This window comes from Leptonychotes weddellii, chromosome 13 (assembly GCF_054177405.1).
Source record: "Leptonychotes weddellii isolate Sample4059 chromosome 13, ASM5417740v2, whole genome shotgun sequence".
Lineage (NCBI taxonomy): Eukaryota > Metazoa > Chordata > Mammalia > Carnivora > Phocidae > Leptonychotes > Leptonychotes weddellii.
Genome location: NC_138381.1, coordinates 76715095 through 76732892, shown reverse-complemented (window position 1 = coordinate 76732892; position 17798 = coordinate 76715095). Strand labels below are relative to the sequence as shown.

Sequence of the window (17798 nt, the reverse complement as noted above, 5' to 3'; positions counted from 1 at the left end):
TCTTGATCTTGGGATTGTGAGTTCACGCCCCACACTGGGCATAAAGCTTACTTAAAAAAATAAAATAAAAGTTCTCCAGAGTTGAATAAAAAATTGACATTTGACCAAATCCAGTTGAAGTACAAACTTAAAGGTAAGTTGAATTAGCATGAAATAAACAATGAATAAGAGAAAATAACTTAAGCAAATGTGAAAATTTAAATTATTTTATTATAAAAATTTATATAAACCATAAACACAACAGTTAAAAATAAAACCTAAGCAGAATTAAGCCAGTACACAAAACATCTCAAACAAAAAAATTGTAACAAGAACCTGATCAGCTTCTTTGAATTCTTCATCTTTTAGATATCTGATGACTTCCTAGACTTAAAACAGTGATTTCCATTACACTTAGGCTGTGAAATATTAAATATGATTTCTAAAAGACAAATAAGATTCTCAAACTCAAGGATTAACAAATATTTGCCAAATTATAACCAAAACCTGTGTGAATTTAACAAAATTATAAATCCAAAGTACAAAATCTACCTGAAATCATCTAGCCAAATACCAAATTACTTAAATGAGACTCAGCTTCCGAGCTGGTAGAAAGAGAAAATTAAAATCTTACTTACATACAAAATTGTGTACACAAATGGGTTTTTGTCAATATACGTTTAAAACCAAACCAAACCAGCCACCATTCCTGAAAACTCTTCTGTGATGGAATTTGAAAAGACTTCTAATAACCTCAAGGTTACATAGAAAAATAAGTTTTTTCTTGTTGAAATTACAGATAATTTTTCTTTTGAACCTATCGCACTTGTTCTAGAGAACAGTTCTCCAACATTAATACTTTTTTTTCCTCATTACAAAATTAAAGAATTCTATCTGGGGGACAGTACTGAACCGTAAAGAATCCATTCTCCTGGGGCACCTGGGTGGCTCAGTCGTTAAGCGTCTGCCTTCGGCTCAGGTCATGGTCCCAGGGTGCTGGGATCAAGTCCCACATCGGGCTCCCTGCTCGGCGGGAAGCCTGCTTCTCCCTCTCCCACTCCTCCTGCTTGTGTTCCCTCTCTCACTGTTTCTCTCTCTGTCAAATAAATAAAAGCTTTAAAAAAAAAAAAAAATCTTTAAAAAAAAAAAGAATCCATTCTCCACCAAGAAATTCCCCCTCCAAACCCAGACACCGGCTTTCACACATAAGCTCTTCACCCAACTATCTCTGAAGAGAAAGTCGTTGCCAGAGTACTGCACCCTCTCTCCTCACTCAAGATCAGACTTTGTACTTATGCAGCGACAGACAGTTATTATGTGGATGACTACGTCCGAACGCGCAGTGATGTCCGACAAAAGTAAAACTATCTGCTAGTATCCGAAGCTAAATCTCAACTTAGACAATAAGCATTATATTTACAGGACTATCGTCAAAGTCAGCTGTTGATTCAAGGAAGATGGTCTATGTGGATTAATGCCATTACTGCGTGGTTGCTTTTTCCAAAACTGCACTCAAATTTCACCGGTTGTACATTTCACAGGCAGAACCCAGACTCAGCTACAAAGTCAAAAGCCTACAATGAGTCAGGCCAGGCTGACTGGCAAAATGAGCATCTCATTAAAAAAAAAAAAGTCACTAACTAATTTGTGCTTTCTTCTCCCTCTGTGGACAAAAACCAGTCAGAAAAGATTGCATAGAATGACCCCCTCAAATAAAGCAGTCTCCCAAAAGCACAGCATGAGGATAATGGTCTAGAAGTCTTTCCTGTAAGGAACTTCATTCAAAATTATCCCACATGCACTGTATTTTTTTCAGGGCCTCCTAACATTCCACCATACAATTTCTATTAATAGGCTCTAAAAGACTGGGGGGATCGTATGATCACATGGACACTTTCAGTTTCTTTTTCTTGGCCTTCAGCACAGGAGGCAGAGAAATCTTAAAGGCTGTCCTGTAACGACACAGAGAGGAAGACCCTCTTAGGAGCTCTGAATCTCTCCCGCGTGAGCCAGCCACACCAGCCCAGGGATACTTACTCGCACGTGGTACAGATAGGACTGAAACTGCAGAATACTGTAAATGTGAAAAACAAACAGGATGTTGAAAAAAACCGCCCAGTTGACTTATTTTCTGCCACCCCCGCCCCCAACACAGAAAAGTCTGCACTTGAACTTACTTGACAAGCACACAGAACAGACATAGCCAATTTCAATGAGATTTCGATGGCAGAAGCAAGCTGCCCGGTAGTCCACATGAACGGGGGGTGGGAGGATTAACTGAGATCTTTGATCTTGATCAGGAAGAAAAACCCACTTTAAAAAAAAAAAAAAAAAGGAGGCAAGGAAATTTTATTTAAAACATGGGGAAAAATAATCAGAAGTTACAACACAGGTATCAGATATTAGCCAGTGATCACTAAGGTGAATAATAAATTAGGATTTTCCTTAGAAGTCCATCAAGAATTGCGTTATTCATTCAGCAGTTACGGAGCACCTCCCCAAGCTGTTGTAGGACTGTGTGAACAGTCCTGCAACAGTCTGTATGCAGCTGCCTTCGAAGACGACCCGAAGTGTCCACTTCTAGCACCCATCTACTCCTCCTCCCACTTACTAGCATCAGCCATTGTGCTCCCCTTCATTCCCCCGGGGGGGGGAGAGGGGCTCACCCAGACACAAGGTGTTAGGTTCCTTACCAGTAAATACTGCAGAAGGGACGGCATCTGAGGCACCTTCAAGTACAGTCCCCCCGTGATGTCACAAGCCTGCAAGACATCCAAAGAGCTCTCTGCCAAACTGGCACTCGCTTAGCTTTTCCAGAGAGATGTAATTCTCACCAGCAATGCTTCAGGTCTCCAAAGGAGAGGGGGATATGACGGTGCCAATCAAAAGGGCATGGTTTCCCAAGGGTGCGTGAGGACCAGAAACTTCCTGCTACCTCTCAAGGTGTTCAACTATTTCTGCCACGGGCACCACACTCTTCCACCCTTTGAAGACCTTAGTGAGCACAGTACATGCCCTTTCTCCTCTGTGTTTACTACTGATGAAATTTTTATTCCAGCCACGTTTACTCAGTTTCATTATATTTTTAACAACAGCTTTGAGATTATGCTCAGGCCATAAAATTCACCCTTTAAAGTGTGGGCTTCACTACTTTTTACTGTCTTCAGAGTTGTGCAACTGCATTATCTAGTTCCAGAACATTTCCTCACCCCAAAAAGAAACCTCATACCTATTAGCAGTTATTCCCAACCCCCTACCCCTAGGCTACCAGTGACCCACGTTCTTTCTCCATGGATTGGCCTATTCTGGACATTTCAGATAAATGGGCTCGTACAATTTTCCCTTAGCATCATGTTTTCAAGGTTTATCTACATTGTGGCAAGATCAGTACTTTATTCCTTTTTATGACCAAATAATATTCTATCGTATGGTTATACCACAACTTATTTAACTCCGTTCATCCACTGATGGACACTTGGGTGCAAGCGGGGGAAAGACAGAGAGTCAATGAGTTAAGTAAATGCTGAAATAATGTCAGAGGTTATGATCACTTCTATGAAGACAAATGAAGTTGGGTAAGGGGACAGGGAGTGACATTGGATGGTCAGGGAAGGCTTCTCTGAGGAGGTGACACAGAAGCAGAGACCCAAATGAGGGCAGGGAGTAAACCAAGCAAATATCTGAGGAGAAGCCTTAGAAGCAGAGGGAACAGCAAACACAGACACCCTTAGGCGGTGGCAGGCCTGTAGTTTTAAAGCAATAGCAAGGAGCCCAGTGTGGGTGGAGTAAAGAGGGAGATTCCATGGGGACAAAGAGATACCCAGAAACCATATTGTGCGGGGGGTACAGACGGCCATGGCAGAAATCTGGGTTTTAGTCTATGTGTGAGGAGATGCCATGCGAGGGTTTTAAGCAGGTGAGTGACAAGATCTGATTTATATTTTGAAAGCTTCATTCTGACTGTCTTGAGAACGGACTTCAGTGGGCGGGGTAAGCGTAGAAACAGAGACCAGTTAACAGATACTACAATCCTCCACTTGAGGGGTAGCAACGAAGGAGAAGACATATGGTGGGATTCAGGGACTATTTCAAAGATCAAGTCAAAAGGATTGGCTAATGGGTTGGAAAGGGAGGAAGAGAAGAAACAAGGCAGAGTCAGGATTTTGGCTTGGATTTTTGGCTGATGAACTGAGCTGCCACTTGCTGCAATGGGGAGGCCCCTGGGAGGCAACATGGAAAAAATAAGGAGTTCTGCTTCAGACAAGTTAAAGTGGAGATGCTTCTGGATGTCCAAGGGGAGATGCTGCCTGAGCAGCTGACTATGCAAGTCTGGAACACAGAGAGCCTGCATCTGGCCCAGACATAGCGATGTGAGGGTCGGGGAGGCAGAGCATTTAAACTCAGGGTACAGCCAAGATCTTCTAGGAGTTAGCAGACACTGTGTAGAGTGAAATGTGCAGTTAAAAAATGTATTCAACATTTTTGATTTTTTAATTCTGAAATATAACCATATGTGCAAGAGTATATATACATAACATGTAAGTGTGGTTTAAATAAAATGAACACCATGTATCTACCATCAAGCTTAAGAAATAGGACAATTTGGAACCTCTGACGTTAGTATACTTTCTAATCATATCTCCCCTTCCCACTCTGTGTCCTCGGCAGTATCCTAAACTCAGCATTTTCCAGTTTTGTGCTTTTAACTGATCTTTTAGCAAAGAATATTTCTTGTGGTCGAAAAAAACATTTATCAAAAGTTCAGCAATTTCTTCAGTCTTATTTGTTTCTTTTTTCCCCTTTTTGGTTACATTAGATTGCAGTTTCATATATTTGACTGAAAAGCAACATCTAACAGTGCTGTCCAACAGAAATAAAATATGGGCAACATGTGAAACTTAAAATTTTCTAGCCGCATAAAAAAAGGGGAAAAAAAGATAAAATTAATTTTAATAACATTTTATTTAACTCAGTATATCCAAAGTATTATCAGCTTAATATGTAATCAATATAAAAATCTTTATTTTACATTCTGTTCTTCATGTTAAGTCTTTCAAATTCAGTGTGTGTTTTACACTTAACAGTACACCTCAATTCACCAGACTCATTTCAAGAGCTCAACAGCCATATAACTATCATATAGGACAGCACAGATCTGGGGTACAATCCTATCTTTATTAAATTCTCTGCTTAGCGATCCATTCTTCCATCTATACCTATAGAGATCTGTTATGCTGTTCACCTAATATTAGCAACGGTAATTTTAAGATGATAGGATTTGAAGGGATTTTTTACCCCTTTAAAAAATACTTTCCCGTGTTGCTTGAATTCATGTCAATATGTGACTCACTTTTACAGCATCAATCATTATGTAAAACGTAAATAAAAATTTTGAAGGAACCAGAGAATTGTACACCTGAAACTAATGTGACATTGTGTGTCAACTTACTTCAATAAAAAAATAAGGACCAGAGAGATGTTAGTGCTCTAAGCGACAGCCTCACACAGGCTAATTCCTAAAAATGTGTGAACGTTGGTGACAGACATTTAACAATAAAGAGAACACACCATGCTCCCCAGACCACGACTACCACACTTCCACTGAACACGTACCTGTTGGAGGAGTCCTGAATCCGAGTCTAAAACACAGGCATCGATCAAAATATTCTGAAATGAACATTCCGAAAACATTAGAGGAATAATAAAAATAATGACTTACACTGGGAACCTACTATGTGCTATTTTTTTTTTAGACTATTCTTAAAACAGCTTATTTGATATGCAGAATAACTCTGCAAAGCAGATATTCAATCTGCATTTTGCAGCTGAAGCACCCACACCTTGGCCAGGCTGTGGTCACAGAGCAGGGGGAGGGAGGGGCAGTGCTGTCAACCCCAGTCTGTCTGTCCCCAAAGCCCATGGTCTTTTCACTACATCATGCTGCTGCTCCAACACAGAGAATATTAGGCATGAATATGGCAGCATTTTGGGTTAAAACTTAAGTTTTTTTTTTTTATTAAAGTTTTTATTTATTTATTCATAAGAGACAGAGAGAGAGAGAGAGAGAGGCAGAGGGAGAAGCAGGCTCCCCGCTGAGCAGGGAGCCCGATGCGGGACTCGATCCCAGGACCCTGGGATCGTGACCTGAGCCGAAGGCAGACGCTTAACCATCTGAGCCACCCAGGAGCCCCAAAACTTAAGTTTTAAGAAAGTTTATTCTTTAACCATATCAAAGAAAATGTATTAGTGATAATTCATTTGAATTAGTGTAAATTCATTCAATTATCTGCAAAGTAAAAAATATAAATTCTTGATAAGACCTCCCTAAAGCAAAGAGATAGAGGAATTGAGGCAAGGCACACAGCAAAACTGTAAACTAGGGATTCTTAGCCTGAGGTCCAAGGATGTGCTAAACGGGGTTACACTAATACCATGAAATCATAGGCAAAACTGTGTTTCAGTGTACCTTTTTCTGGGGACCCATAAGATTCATGGGGTCCAGGACCCAAAATTGAGAAATGACTAGTACAAAATATGAATTCCAGATTCTTCATCCACTGATAAGGCCAGCTAGTCAAAATATCTCTGTATGTAGGTCATTCAAAAAATAAAATTCATTATGAAACAAATATTTTCTAAAAGAATGCTCCCAAGGGGGGAAAGAGAGAGAGAGAGAGAGAGGCAACCCAAGAAACAAGCTCTTAACTACAGAGAACACACTGATGGTCACCAAAGGGGAGGGGGGTGGGGGAAACAGGTGGTGGGGACTAAGGAGCACACGTGTCATGATGAGCACCAGGTGACGCATGGGAGTGTTGGATCACGATATTGCACACCTGACACTAATATAACACTGTATGTTAACTATGCTGGAATTTAAATTAAAACTAAAAAAAAAAAGGATGCTCCCAATTCACCTGCTTCTGTGCTGCAAAGATGACATTCATGAAGTTCATATACTGCAGCGCGCTGTCTTCTGCAGCCTTAATCACCTAAAAATCATATCCGCATGAATACCTCGCAGGCATAGCCGAGTTCTCACTGCAGACACAACCAGCGCAGCTTCCCTAATCTGCCTGCCCAGTTACCGTTCTTAACTAATACGTACAGCGTAAAGATGGCTGCAAGAACCTCCCCAGTCCCTACCCTCCAAGAGATAGTCCCTGTTAATAGTTCCAGACAACAGCTAGGTGGGTGCGTGCACAGACACACCCTGGGATGATTATCTAGTGCTCTGCAACCTGATTTTTTTTTTTTTTTAAGTAAACTCTGCACCCAACGTGGGGCTCAAATTCACGACCCTGAGATCAAGAGTCACATGCTCTACCCATTGAGCCAGCCAGGCGCTGTTGCAACTTGCTTTTTGGTTCCACAGTATCTGGGGGAGTGGGGAATCTTGTATCAGTGAATTTGGATGTATATCATCCTTTGTGCTAACTTCATAGAGTCCACTGCTGAACCAATTATCTATAGAGGAAACTGCAGCGGCTTCCAATCCTGTTTTAGACAATGCTCTGGTGAACATTCTCATATACGCTTGACACAACTCTATGACTAGCTCCTAAAATAATCAGGGAGATTGCTGAAGTATACCTCCTGACAGAGGTTACCAAACGTTCCTCCAAAAAAGTTGTACCAATTCACCCTCCCGTTGGCAATGCAAGAGAATAAGCCATCCCCAACCCTGCCATCAACGCTGCAAACTGCCCATTTGTGCTGAGCAAGAAGCACACAATGAAAACCCTGTTACTGGATGTTTCTATTTCTTTGCTTACTAGTAAGGCTGCATGTATTTTCAAATGCTAACTAGTTATTTGCAGTTAGCATTTGCAGGCTGCTTATGTTTTCTACCTATTTCTTTAGAGTAAATCTTAGCTTTTAAAATTTAATTGGTAAGGGCAGGGTGCCTGGGTGGTTCAGCTGGTTAAGTGTCCAACTCTTGATCTCAACTCAGGTCTTGATCTCAGGGTCATGAGTTCAAGCCCCGAGTTGGGCTCCACGGCCAGCATGGAGCCTACTTAAAAAAATAAATGAGTAAGATAAAAAAATAAATAAAATTTAATTGATAAGAGCTCTTTTTCATTTTAGAATTACTAAATTAATCCTCTGTCAGGTAGCTATGCTGAAAATATTTTTCCTAATAGCTTCTCTTTCATCCTTGTTTTGGGGATTTGATTTTCTTGAGGTCTTAAGCTTCACATCATGCTCAGCAAGGTCCTCCCCAACCTGAGATTATAAACAGGTATTTTATTTCAGCACTTTTATGACTTGAACTCTTTACTAGAATTATTTAGGTGTGAGCAATGAGATCTAACTTTGTTTTCCCCCAGATGGCCAACCAATTGGCCCAGCACCTTTAACTGATCATTCATTTTCTTCCCACTAACTTAAGTGCTTCCTTTCCACAAGTCAAACTCCTCTGTGGACCTGATTTTATTTCTGGAGTCCAGTCTTCCCTATTTACTCTGGGCCTACTACTGCCCCAGAACCACACTATTATTGTAGCTTTGCAATGTGTTTTGAGGCCTAACAGTAAGTTCCTGCTTATTATTCTCTTTCAGAAAGCACCTGGCTATTCTCACTGAGCTATTGAAAAAAAAAAATTTTTTTTTAAGATTTTAAGTAATCTCCACACCCAACATGGAGCTCGAACTTTACTACCCCGAGATCAAGTCACACAGTCTACCAACTGAGCAAGCCAGGCGCCCCTTACTGTTGAATTTCTTAAAGCACTTGGCGTGGAGTCGGCTTCAGAGTCCCTCTTCCTCTGTTCACCGCCCTCTCCCCTTCCCCCACCCCACCCCCGTGACATGCACGCTCTAAATAAATAAAATCTTTAAAAAAAAATTCTGAGATTGCATTGAATTTACAGTTTAACTTCAGAAAAACTGACATCTAAGAATAAAATATGGCCATTCTTTCAATTCTCTTATGTCTCTCAGAATTTGTTTTTCATCATAATCAATTTTACACATTGCTTGTTAATTTATTCTGGATACTCGTATTTATTATAAATGGGTGTTACTTCCCATTATGCTTTCTAATTGGTTATAGTTGGTATATAAAAATAGTACTGATTTTTTTAATCTTACCAAAATCCTTGATTTCATTTCCTGATTATCTATAAAGAGATAAAGACAGATTACAATTTAACTGAATCTTATTAAACATATTATCAGGTTTTATTACCAATATTTTTAAACAGTCCACCAAAAGTATAGCAGTAAAATAAGGATTCTAGATCTCACAAAAAACCACAGACACCTACCTTTAACCTCCTTGTTCATTCTATGAATGTCTAATTTTTTTAGCATTAAGGAATTTTAAAATATTATTTAATTTCATGAAGATTTATAGTAAACAGAAAAATAACCTCAAATTTTAAATAAATCCAGTATCCACCTAGCTGAAAAAAGAAATGCTCTATTTCCCATGATAAACACACAAGAGTAATTGGGGGTTTCCAATTACCAACTGCAATCAACTGAGCTTTGTAACCTGATCAAAACATGATCTCTGTCCCAGAAAATTAAAATTACCATGATTTATCCTTCTGTGATTATCTACCACATCCTAGATTTGAATACTGGGATGACAGGTAAATCGATAAGCCAGATAACAAATGTGAAAACCACACACAGATGACCAGGCATCCCCTAAGTCTAGGGCACAGGGCTCACTCAATACTTTCCAAAACAAAGAAATTAAATTACACAAGACAGGGAGAATACAGGGGCGCCTGGGTGGCTCAGTCGGTTAAGCATCTGCCTCCAGCTCAGGTCATGATCTCAGGGTCCTGGGAATGAGCCCCACGTCAGGCTCTCTGTTCAGCAGGGAGTCTGCTTCTCCCTGTCTCTCTCTCTCTATGCTCTCTCTCAAGTAAATAAATCTTTTTTTTTTTTTAAAGACTAGGAGAACATCACACAGACAGACAACATCAACATGCTTAGAACAGTGTTGTTCACTCTATGCTAAGTGCAAATAACCTGTGGGCCTCTGGAGAAACCACTCATTTATTAACCCTCAGGATCAGTAAATGGCTTTTATAAATACCAAACACACTGCTCCTAACTTAAGGAAGGTGGAAAAAACAAACACACCCTCCCCAATTTGTCAAAGCAAGATACAAGCATCCTGAAGAATTTGTTGTGAGCAGAAGGACATACTAGAGAAACCAGAGTTTTCTTTACATTTCTTTTTTTTTAATTTATTTATTTGCGAGAGAGAGAATGAGAGACAGAGAGCATGAGAGGGAGGAGGGTCAGAGGGAGAAGCAGACTCCCTGCCGAGCAGGGAGCCCGATGCGGGACTCGATCCAGGGACTCCAGGATCATGACCTGAGCCGAAGGCAGTCACTTAACCAACTGAGCCACCCAGGCGCCCTTCTTTACATTTCTAATTTTTACAGCTTATCTTAAAAATATTCCAAAGCCAAGATAAACTATTTTTTGGTTACCCACCACTTTAGAATATTCATGATTTTCCTTAATATGGACACCCAAAGTTCTAAAAATTATCACAAGTTAAGATATTCAGAAGCCACCTTCTGAGTAACTAGAACACCAAGGATACAGCAAAGAGCTTTGGCGAGGGATCCTGCCAGCAGCGTTTCTGTATGTTGACCCTTTATGTCACCTGCAAAAAAAAAAAAAAAAAAGTTAAAGAAAGTTTTTAGGTATTTTCTTGAACTAAGATCATTTTTAAACCAAAGCATTCTTCTTCATGAATAAAATCAGCTGATACTTCCAAACCAGGTTTAAAAACATAAGATAGCCATCTGTTCTCAGTAATGCTTAAATAAGCAATTTTTTTTTAAAGATTTTATTCATTTATTTGACAAAGAGACACAGTGAGAGAGGGAACACAAGCAGGGGGAGTGGGAGAGGGAGAAGCAGCCTTCCCGCTGAGCAGGGAGCCCGATGTGGGGCTTGATCCCAGGACCCTGGGATCACGACCTGAGGCTGAAGGCAGACGCTTAACAACTGAGCCACCCAGGCGCCCCTAAATAAGCAACTTTTAAAATTTTCTCAATTTAAAATATCCTGTGGTCAGGGGCTGAGGGGGTACAAAGTTTCAGTTTGGGAGAATCTGGGAATGGACGGTGGTAATGTTTGTACACAGTGTGAAGGTACTTAATGCCACTGCACTGCACATTTAAAAATGGTTGATAAATTTTATGTTATGTATATTCTTTTTTTTTAAGATTTTTTTTTTTACGATTTTATTTATTTATTTGACAGAGAGAGAGACACAGCGAGAGAAGGAACACAAGCAGGGGGAGCGGGAAAGGGAGAAGCAGGCTTCCCGCCGAGCAGGGAGCCCGATGCGGGGCTCGATCCCAGGACCCTGGGATCACGACCTGAGCGGAAGACAGACGCTTAACGACTGAGCCACCCAAGCGCCCCTAAAGATTTTATTTTTAAGTAATCTCTACACCCAATGTGAGGCTCAACTTACAACCCTGAGATCGGAGTCACATGCTCCACTGACTGAGCCAGTCTACATCATGTATATTTTACCACAGTAAAAAAATATCCTGGTGTTATCTGGAAAGGTTCAGGTTTGTTGGAGATCTAAGTGGTACAAGAGGTCACGTGCAACTGCCTGCTCTGAGCCTCTCTGCCCTCCTTCCCGCCACCTCCTCTGTCTCATGCCCCTCAGAGAGCTGCCCCGCTAGTGGAATGGGGCTGGAAGAAGCCCTCTGGCTGTGGCAAGCAGGGACAAAGCTAGCAACTTGTTTTAAGCCTTGAGTGAAAATGTCAAGCAGCTCAAGATGGTGGAGAGCCCAGATTGACATCTGGTGCGAATGGGGCCTGCAGCTGGTCCAGGACCACAAATACTTCCACCCATGGGTGAGGTGAGACCACGAAAGGTCTTGAACACCATACTGAGAAACTGGGACTTTACCCTGGAGGCCCATGATTCTCAAAGTATGATTCTAGAACCAAGTATAAGAGCATTACCTGGGAACTTAAGAGAAACACAGGTTCTTGGGACCACCCTAGACCTGCTAAATCAGAAACTACAGAGTGGAACCCAGCATTTTGTTTTAATAAGCCCTCCAGGTGATTTTTACCGGCTTTATCGGGGTATAACTGACAGATCATAAAATTCACTCCTTTTAAGTAAACAATTCAATGTTTTTTAAGCAAATTTAGAGAGTTGTAAACGATTACCACAACCCAATTTTAGAACATTTCCTTTACCCTAAAAGATCACTTGGGCCCATTCCAAGCACTCCTCCCCCACCCCGAGAAACCACTAACCACTTCCTATCTCTAAAGAGTTGCCTTTCTTTTCCAGGTAACTCTGATAGAGGCTACAGTTTAAAAACGACAGCCTACAGGCAACAGGGAACCAGTCATAGTCTTTAAGCCAGGAAACAGCAGCTCAGGGGCGCCTGAGTGGCTCAGTCGTTAAGCGTCTGCCTTCGGCTCAGGTCACAGTCCCAGGGTCCTGGGATCGAGCCCGACATCGGGCTCCTTGCTCTGCGGGAAGCCTGCTCTCCCTCTCCCGCTCCCCCTGCTTGTGTTCCTCCTCTCGCTGTATCTCTCTCTGTCAAATAAATAAAATCTTTAAAAAAAAAAGAAACAGCAGCTCAGATTTTTAGGAAGATTAACTGTGAAAGAGTTAAGGAAAGACCTGAATGGGGACAGACAGGAGTCAGCGGGCAGAAGCTGTTCCAATGATCCAGAGCAACAGTTCTCCACCTGGGCAGCTGTGCCCTGCAGGGGATATGTGGCAAAGTCTGAGATATATTTGGTTGTCACAACTGAGGAATGTTATGACATCTAATGGGTCTAGGCCAGGATGCTGCTAAGTATCCTCCAAAGCACAAGACAGTCCCCACAACAAAGAATTATCCAGCCCAAAACACCAACGGTGCTGGGTTGAGCTAGATGAGATAATAGAGGTCAGATTTTGGAGGTACTTCTAAGGCTAAACTAATAGGACATCATAGCTGATTAGATGTTGAATGTGAGCAGAAAGGGGTCAAAAATGAAAGCTCTGAATTTGAAAAAGTAGGTGGATGGGAGTGTCAGAAACTAGGAGTGGAGGGGCGCCTGGGTGGCTCAGTTGGTTAAGCGACTGCCTTCGGCTCGGGTCATGATCTCAGGGTCCTGGGATCGAGCCCCGCATCGGGCTCCCTGCTCGGCGGGAGGCCTGCTTCTCCCTCTCCCACTCCCCCTGCTTGTGTTCCCTCTCTCACTGTCTCTCTCTCTGTCAAATAAATAAATAAAATCTTTAAAAAAAAAAAAAAAAAGAAACTAGGAGTGGAAATGGTGTATAGCTGGGAGGGAAAGATAAGGAAACTGGTCAGGGGCGCGTTAGCCACACTGTGGGACACCTACGTGGAGACATTTGGTGAAAGAAAGGCTGGATTAGAGACAAAGACTGGGAAGTGTTCACATAGAAATGATAATGAAACATGAGTGGATGAAAACATACAGAGGAAGAAAAAATAAAATAATGTGCGGAATTAAAAAACCTATTTTTTATGGGACAAGATGAAAGAAAAGTCAGAAATGGAAGAATGGTCCAAAAACAGAGGAAAAACAAGTCAAAAGGATATCCTGAGATGCTGAGAGTCTGATTCAAGAAGTAGAGGCTGGTGGACAGCGTGAGATGCTGGCAAGGCAGGCAAACAAGGCACAGGCCTTGAGGAAAATGATTTTACAAAAGAAAAGAGAGAGAACACAAGTAAATACTCCCAAGAGCCCCAAATCTCTGGACTTAAAGCCTCAAGGACCACCACATGCAACTGCAATTGTAAAATAACAATAATGGAGAAAGAAAGCTGTTACTCTTGGTCATGAGATCTTTAATCTCTTCAGCAATAACTTCATTTGCCGCTGTAAACAACTCGTATTTCCCGTCCTTGCTCCCTGAGGGGCTGAATTCAGAAGAAGGGTTGCCAGGCTCTCCAAAAAAGTCTCCAAGTCTGCCATTTTTTCCAGGATATAAGAATCGACTGAAACAGTGGGGGGAGAAAACACTGAATTACACCAGGACTCTGTCCTCACTCAACATTCAGATGAAATTCAGCAACCAACCAACCACACCAATTCTGCCTCACAAGACTCTATAATAAATTTCATTTTTAAGAAATGTATAAAACATGGGCGCCTGGGTGGCTAAGTCGTTAAGCGTCTGCCTTCGGCTCAGGTCATGATCCCAGGGTCCTGGGATCAAGTCCCACATCGGGCTCCCTGCTCCGCGGGAGGCCTGCTTCTCCCTCTCCCACTCCCCCTGCTTGTGTTCCCTCTCTCGCTATCGCTCTGTCAAATAAATAAATAAAATCTTTAAAAAAAAAAAAAAAGAAATGTATAAAACAGGGGCGCCTGGGTGGCTCAGTCAGTTAAGCGGCTGCCTTCGGCTCAGGTCATGATCCCAGAGTCCTGGGATCAAGCCCCACGTCGGGCTCCCTACTCAGCAGAGAGCCTGCTTCTCCCTCTCCCTCTGCCTGCCTCTCTGCCTACTTGTGCTCTCTCGGTCAAATAAATAAATAAAATCTTTAAAAAAAAAAAAAAAAAGAAATGTATAAAACAGGCAAATTGGCAAACATGAGTCTACCACCAGAGAATGTTTTGATGATCCCACTGTTTTCTAACAAATGAGAGGAAATAAAGCGTGTGCTGGGTCCCAGTCTCTTGAAATGCTTCACGGTCATTCTCATTCTACTTTCTCAGATGCCAACTGGGAAGAGAGCCATACCAAATTCTAACTTACGACCAGTTTATTATTTGAGGTATATTTATCTAATAAAAATCTGCTCCAAGGGTCCCTGAAAAGATTCTCCTAGTGCTTCATGATTTTTATAGTACTCCTGTAAAAACACATATTTGATTTTTCTAAAAGTTGGAATACTTTGCTTTTTATAGTTTTTCTTTTGATGTCTTAACCAAATCGGTGTCATCTTTTTCATTCAACTCAGAAAAATGTATGGTGATCATGGGAGCAGGAGCACTTACCTGGGGGCCCACAGGCTCTTTCAACACACCAAAGAGAGCAGCCCTAAGAAATGAGAAATTTGAGAACTATCCACTGACCTCATATGAAATACGCTGGTACACAAGAGTCACTTCTACCAAGATGTGACATTTAATTAAGACATAGAAGAGCCATGTCTTACATGGAGAATATGATTCTGTGGTCAGCATATATATGAAAAGTAAATATGGTAAAAATATGTACCATATACATGGTCATGTTTGCAAAGCAGCTGCAAACCTATGCACCCATCCTAAAGAGACTCTAACCCAGCCAGTGTTTACACCCATGTTGGAAAAAGTCACTGTTTCTTCAGCTGAGCACCAGATGGAGTAGTTGGCTTGGGTTAAAACCCAATTAACAAGAAAAAACCCTTATCTATAAACACCAGAATCACACCCAGAGCAGCAAAACATTACACCCTGAGAAATTCGCAGGGCCCACAACTGGCTGAAAGAAAGCAGAATCACACTTCCCATTTCACCTGCCCCCCTGGGGCAGACTCACGCAAAGAACAGTAATAGGAGCTGCCAGCCTTGCTTGATAATTCTCCCTGTTTTTTGCCTAGCATATGGTTGAACCTGGGTAAGTTACAGGTGCACGAGATGCAAATCTATTAGATACCAGCTAATGAGGTTTCCAATATTCATTTCTATCAAAATGTACATGTATTGATTCTTGATGCTGTTAGTCTTGCTCAATGCTACATTAAAAAAAATTCTGCAACACAGAAAAGGAATAGTACATGCTGACTGGCATAAAAACCTCACAAATGTTAAGCACCAAATAGGTAATCACTAAGGTCATACCTTTCTTGAATGTGACTTGCTATCACAGCAAGTTTGTTGGAACGATTCATGAATAAATGAGAATTTCCCAGTACCATCACAGCATCTATGCATTTTGATAAAGTAAACTGTTGAAAAACAGAAAACATTAGAAAAGGTGAAGTAGCTATCCAAATAACTAGGTTAGGTCTTGAAATGATAGGGATTTCCTTTAAATTGTAGACCATTATTCACTGCTAAAAATTTGCTCAGGAGCTCCCTCCTCCAAGGCCATAAGCAAAAACACTTGAAAACTAGTTTTCTAATTTTATTTATATGAGATGATTTCTGCATTATTCCACAAATATTTTCTGCAAACATTTAAGGAAAGCAAACATGTCACATATTCTGTGATTAAATTACTAGCAAATTATTACTACATACAGAGTAGATGATTAATACATACTGATTAAATTGGTGATTTGTACAAGTTTTCAATTCGTTCACTCACTAAGTATGCTAAGCCCCTGTTATGTGTGTTATGTGTCAGGCAAAGATCCCTTCTTTCGTGGAGCTTACATTCTCATAAGTACTAATATTACTAAAAAATATAGGTGGATATTTTTATAATCCTGGAATAAAGCATGTTTCTCTTAAAGAAAAGGATACTTCTGGCAGCAAATAAAACACTGATAAATTCCACTTTATTAAAAAAAAACATAAACCAAACCTATTAAAATTTCTATATGGCAAAAAAATGACTGTAAACAAAAGTGAAAGGCAAATTACAAACGGAAAATATAATACCAACACGTGACAGGCAAAAGGTTAACCTTCTAATATAAAGAGTGTCCACAATCAGTTTAAAAAAAAAAAAGAGGAAAATGGGCAATGCCCCAAGGGAAAAATACAAAGGGTCATCAAATACACTAAAAGCAAAGTGAGGGGAGCCTGGGTGGCTCAGTCGTTAAGTGTCTGCCTTCGGCTCAGGTCATGATCCCAGGGTCCTGGGATTGGGCCCCGCATCGGGCTTCTTGCTCTGCAGGGGGCCTGCTTCTCCCTCTCCCACTCCCTCTGCTTGTGTTCCCTCTCTCACTGTCTCTCTCTCTGTCAAATAAATAAATAAAATCTTTTTAATAAATAAATAAATAAAAACAAATTGAGATAGCTTTTATGGTACATGATATTGGCAAAACATAAAATAAGGAAAGAGAACATCTCGTGTGGGTTCAAAAAAAAAAAAAAAGGCATTCTCATATACCACTGATAAGAGTTCAAAATAAAACAGTATTCTTGGAGAGTAACAGGGTAATATGCAGTGATGTGCTGTTCTATCTATAAAATGTAATACTATTCAACAATAAAAGGAATGAATTACTGTAACAACAGGGACAAATCTCAAAATAATTATGCTGAGTAAAGAAACCAGACCAAAAGTAATCCCACTACGTACTGTTTGATTCCATTTATATAAAATTCCAGAAAATGCAAACTAATCTATAATGATAAAACTGATCAGTGGTTGCCTGGGGGTGGGGACAAGCAGAGAGAAGTGGGTAGAATAAATTACAAAGGAACGTGAACAAACGTCTGGGGGTGACAGATTTATACGCTCATTATTTTGATTGCAGTGATAATTTCACGAATGTATACATATATGAAAACATATCAAACCGAACCCTTCAAATATGTGTTGTGCACTGCATGTCAATTATATCTTGATAAAGCTATTTTAACTTTGACTTTTCTTTTGCTTTTTTTTTTTTTAAGTAGGTTCTATGCCCCATGTGTGGCTTGCACTCATGACCCTGAGATTAAGAGTCACATGCTCTACTGACTGAGCTGGCCAGGCGCCCCATGATTTTAAACAAGACACCATTAAGAAAATGAAGAGACAAGCCATAAAGTCATAGACCAGGACAAAATAGTAAATCATATATTTGAAAAAAGACTTGTATTCAGAATATATAAAGAATATATAAAGAGTTCTTATAACTCAGTAATAAGAAAAAAAACAGCCCAATTTAAAAGTTGGGTGTAATAACTGAATATGCTTTTCAA

At 40.6% G+C, this 17798-nt stretch overlaps 1 protein-coding gene across 1 annotated transcript; it reads right to left on the bottom strand.

Moving 5' to 3' along the window:
• Nucleotides 1–190: 190 nt before the first annotated feature.
• On the bottom strand, nt 191–15908 carry GTF2H3 (general transcription factor IIH subunit 3). Its single transcript, XM_081802392.1, has 11 exons — nt 15780–15908; nt 13785–13951; nt 10552–10614; nt 9248–9277; nt 9072–9100; nt 6897–6971; nt 5593–5646; nt 2673–2741; nt 2157–2292; nt 2017–2053; nt 191–1931 (listed from the first exon to the last, which is right to left on the bottom strand). Exons 1-11 carry the CDS (start codon nt 15905–15907, stop codon nt 1862–1864), a joined length of 858 nt encoding a protein of 285 aa, XP_081658518.1. The 5' UTR covers nt 15908; the 3' UTR covers nt 191–1861.
• Nucleotides 15909–17798: the final 1890 nt, after the last annotated feature.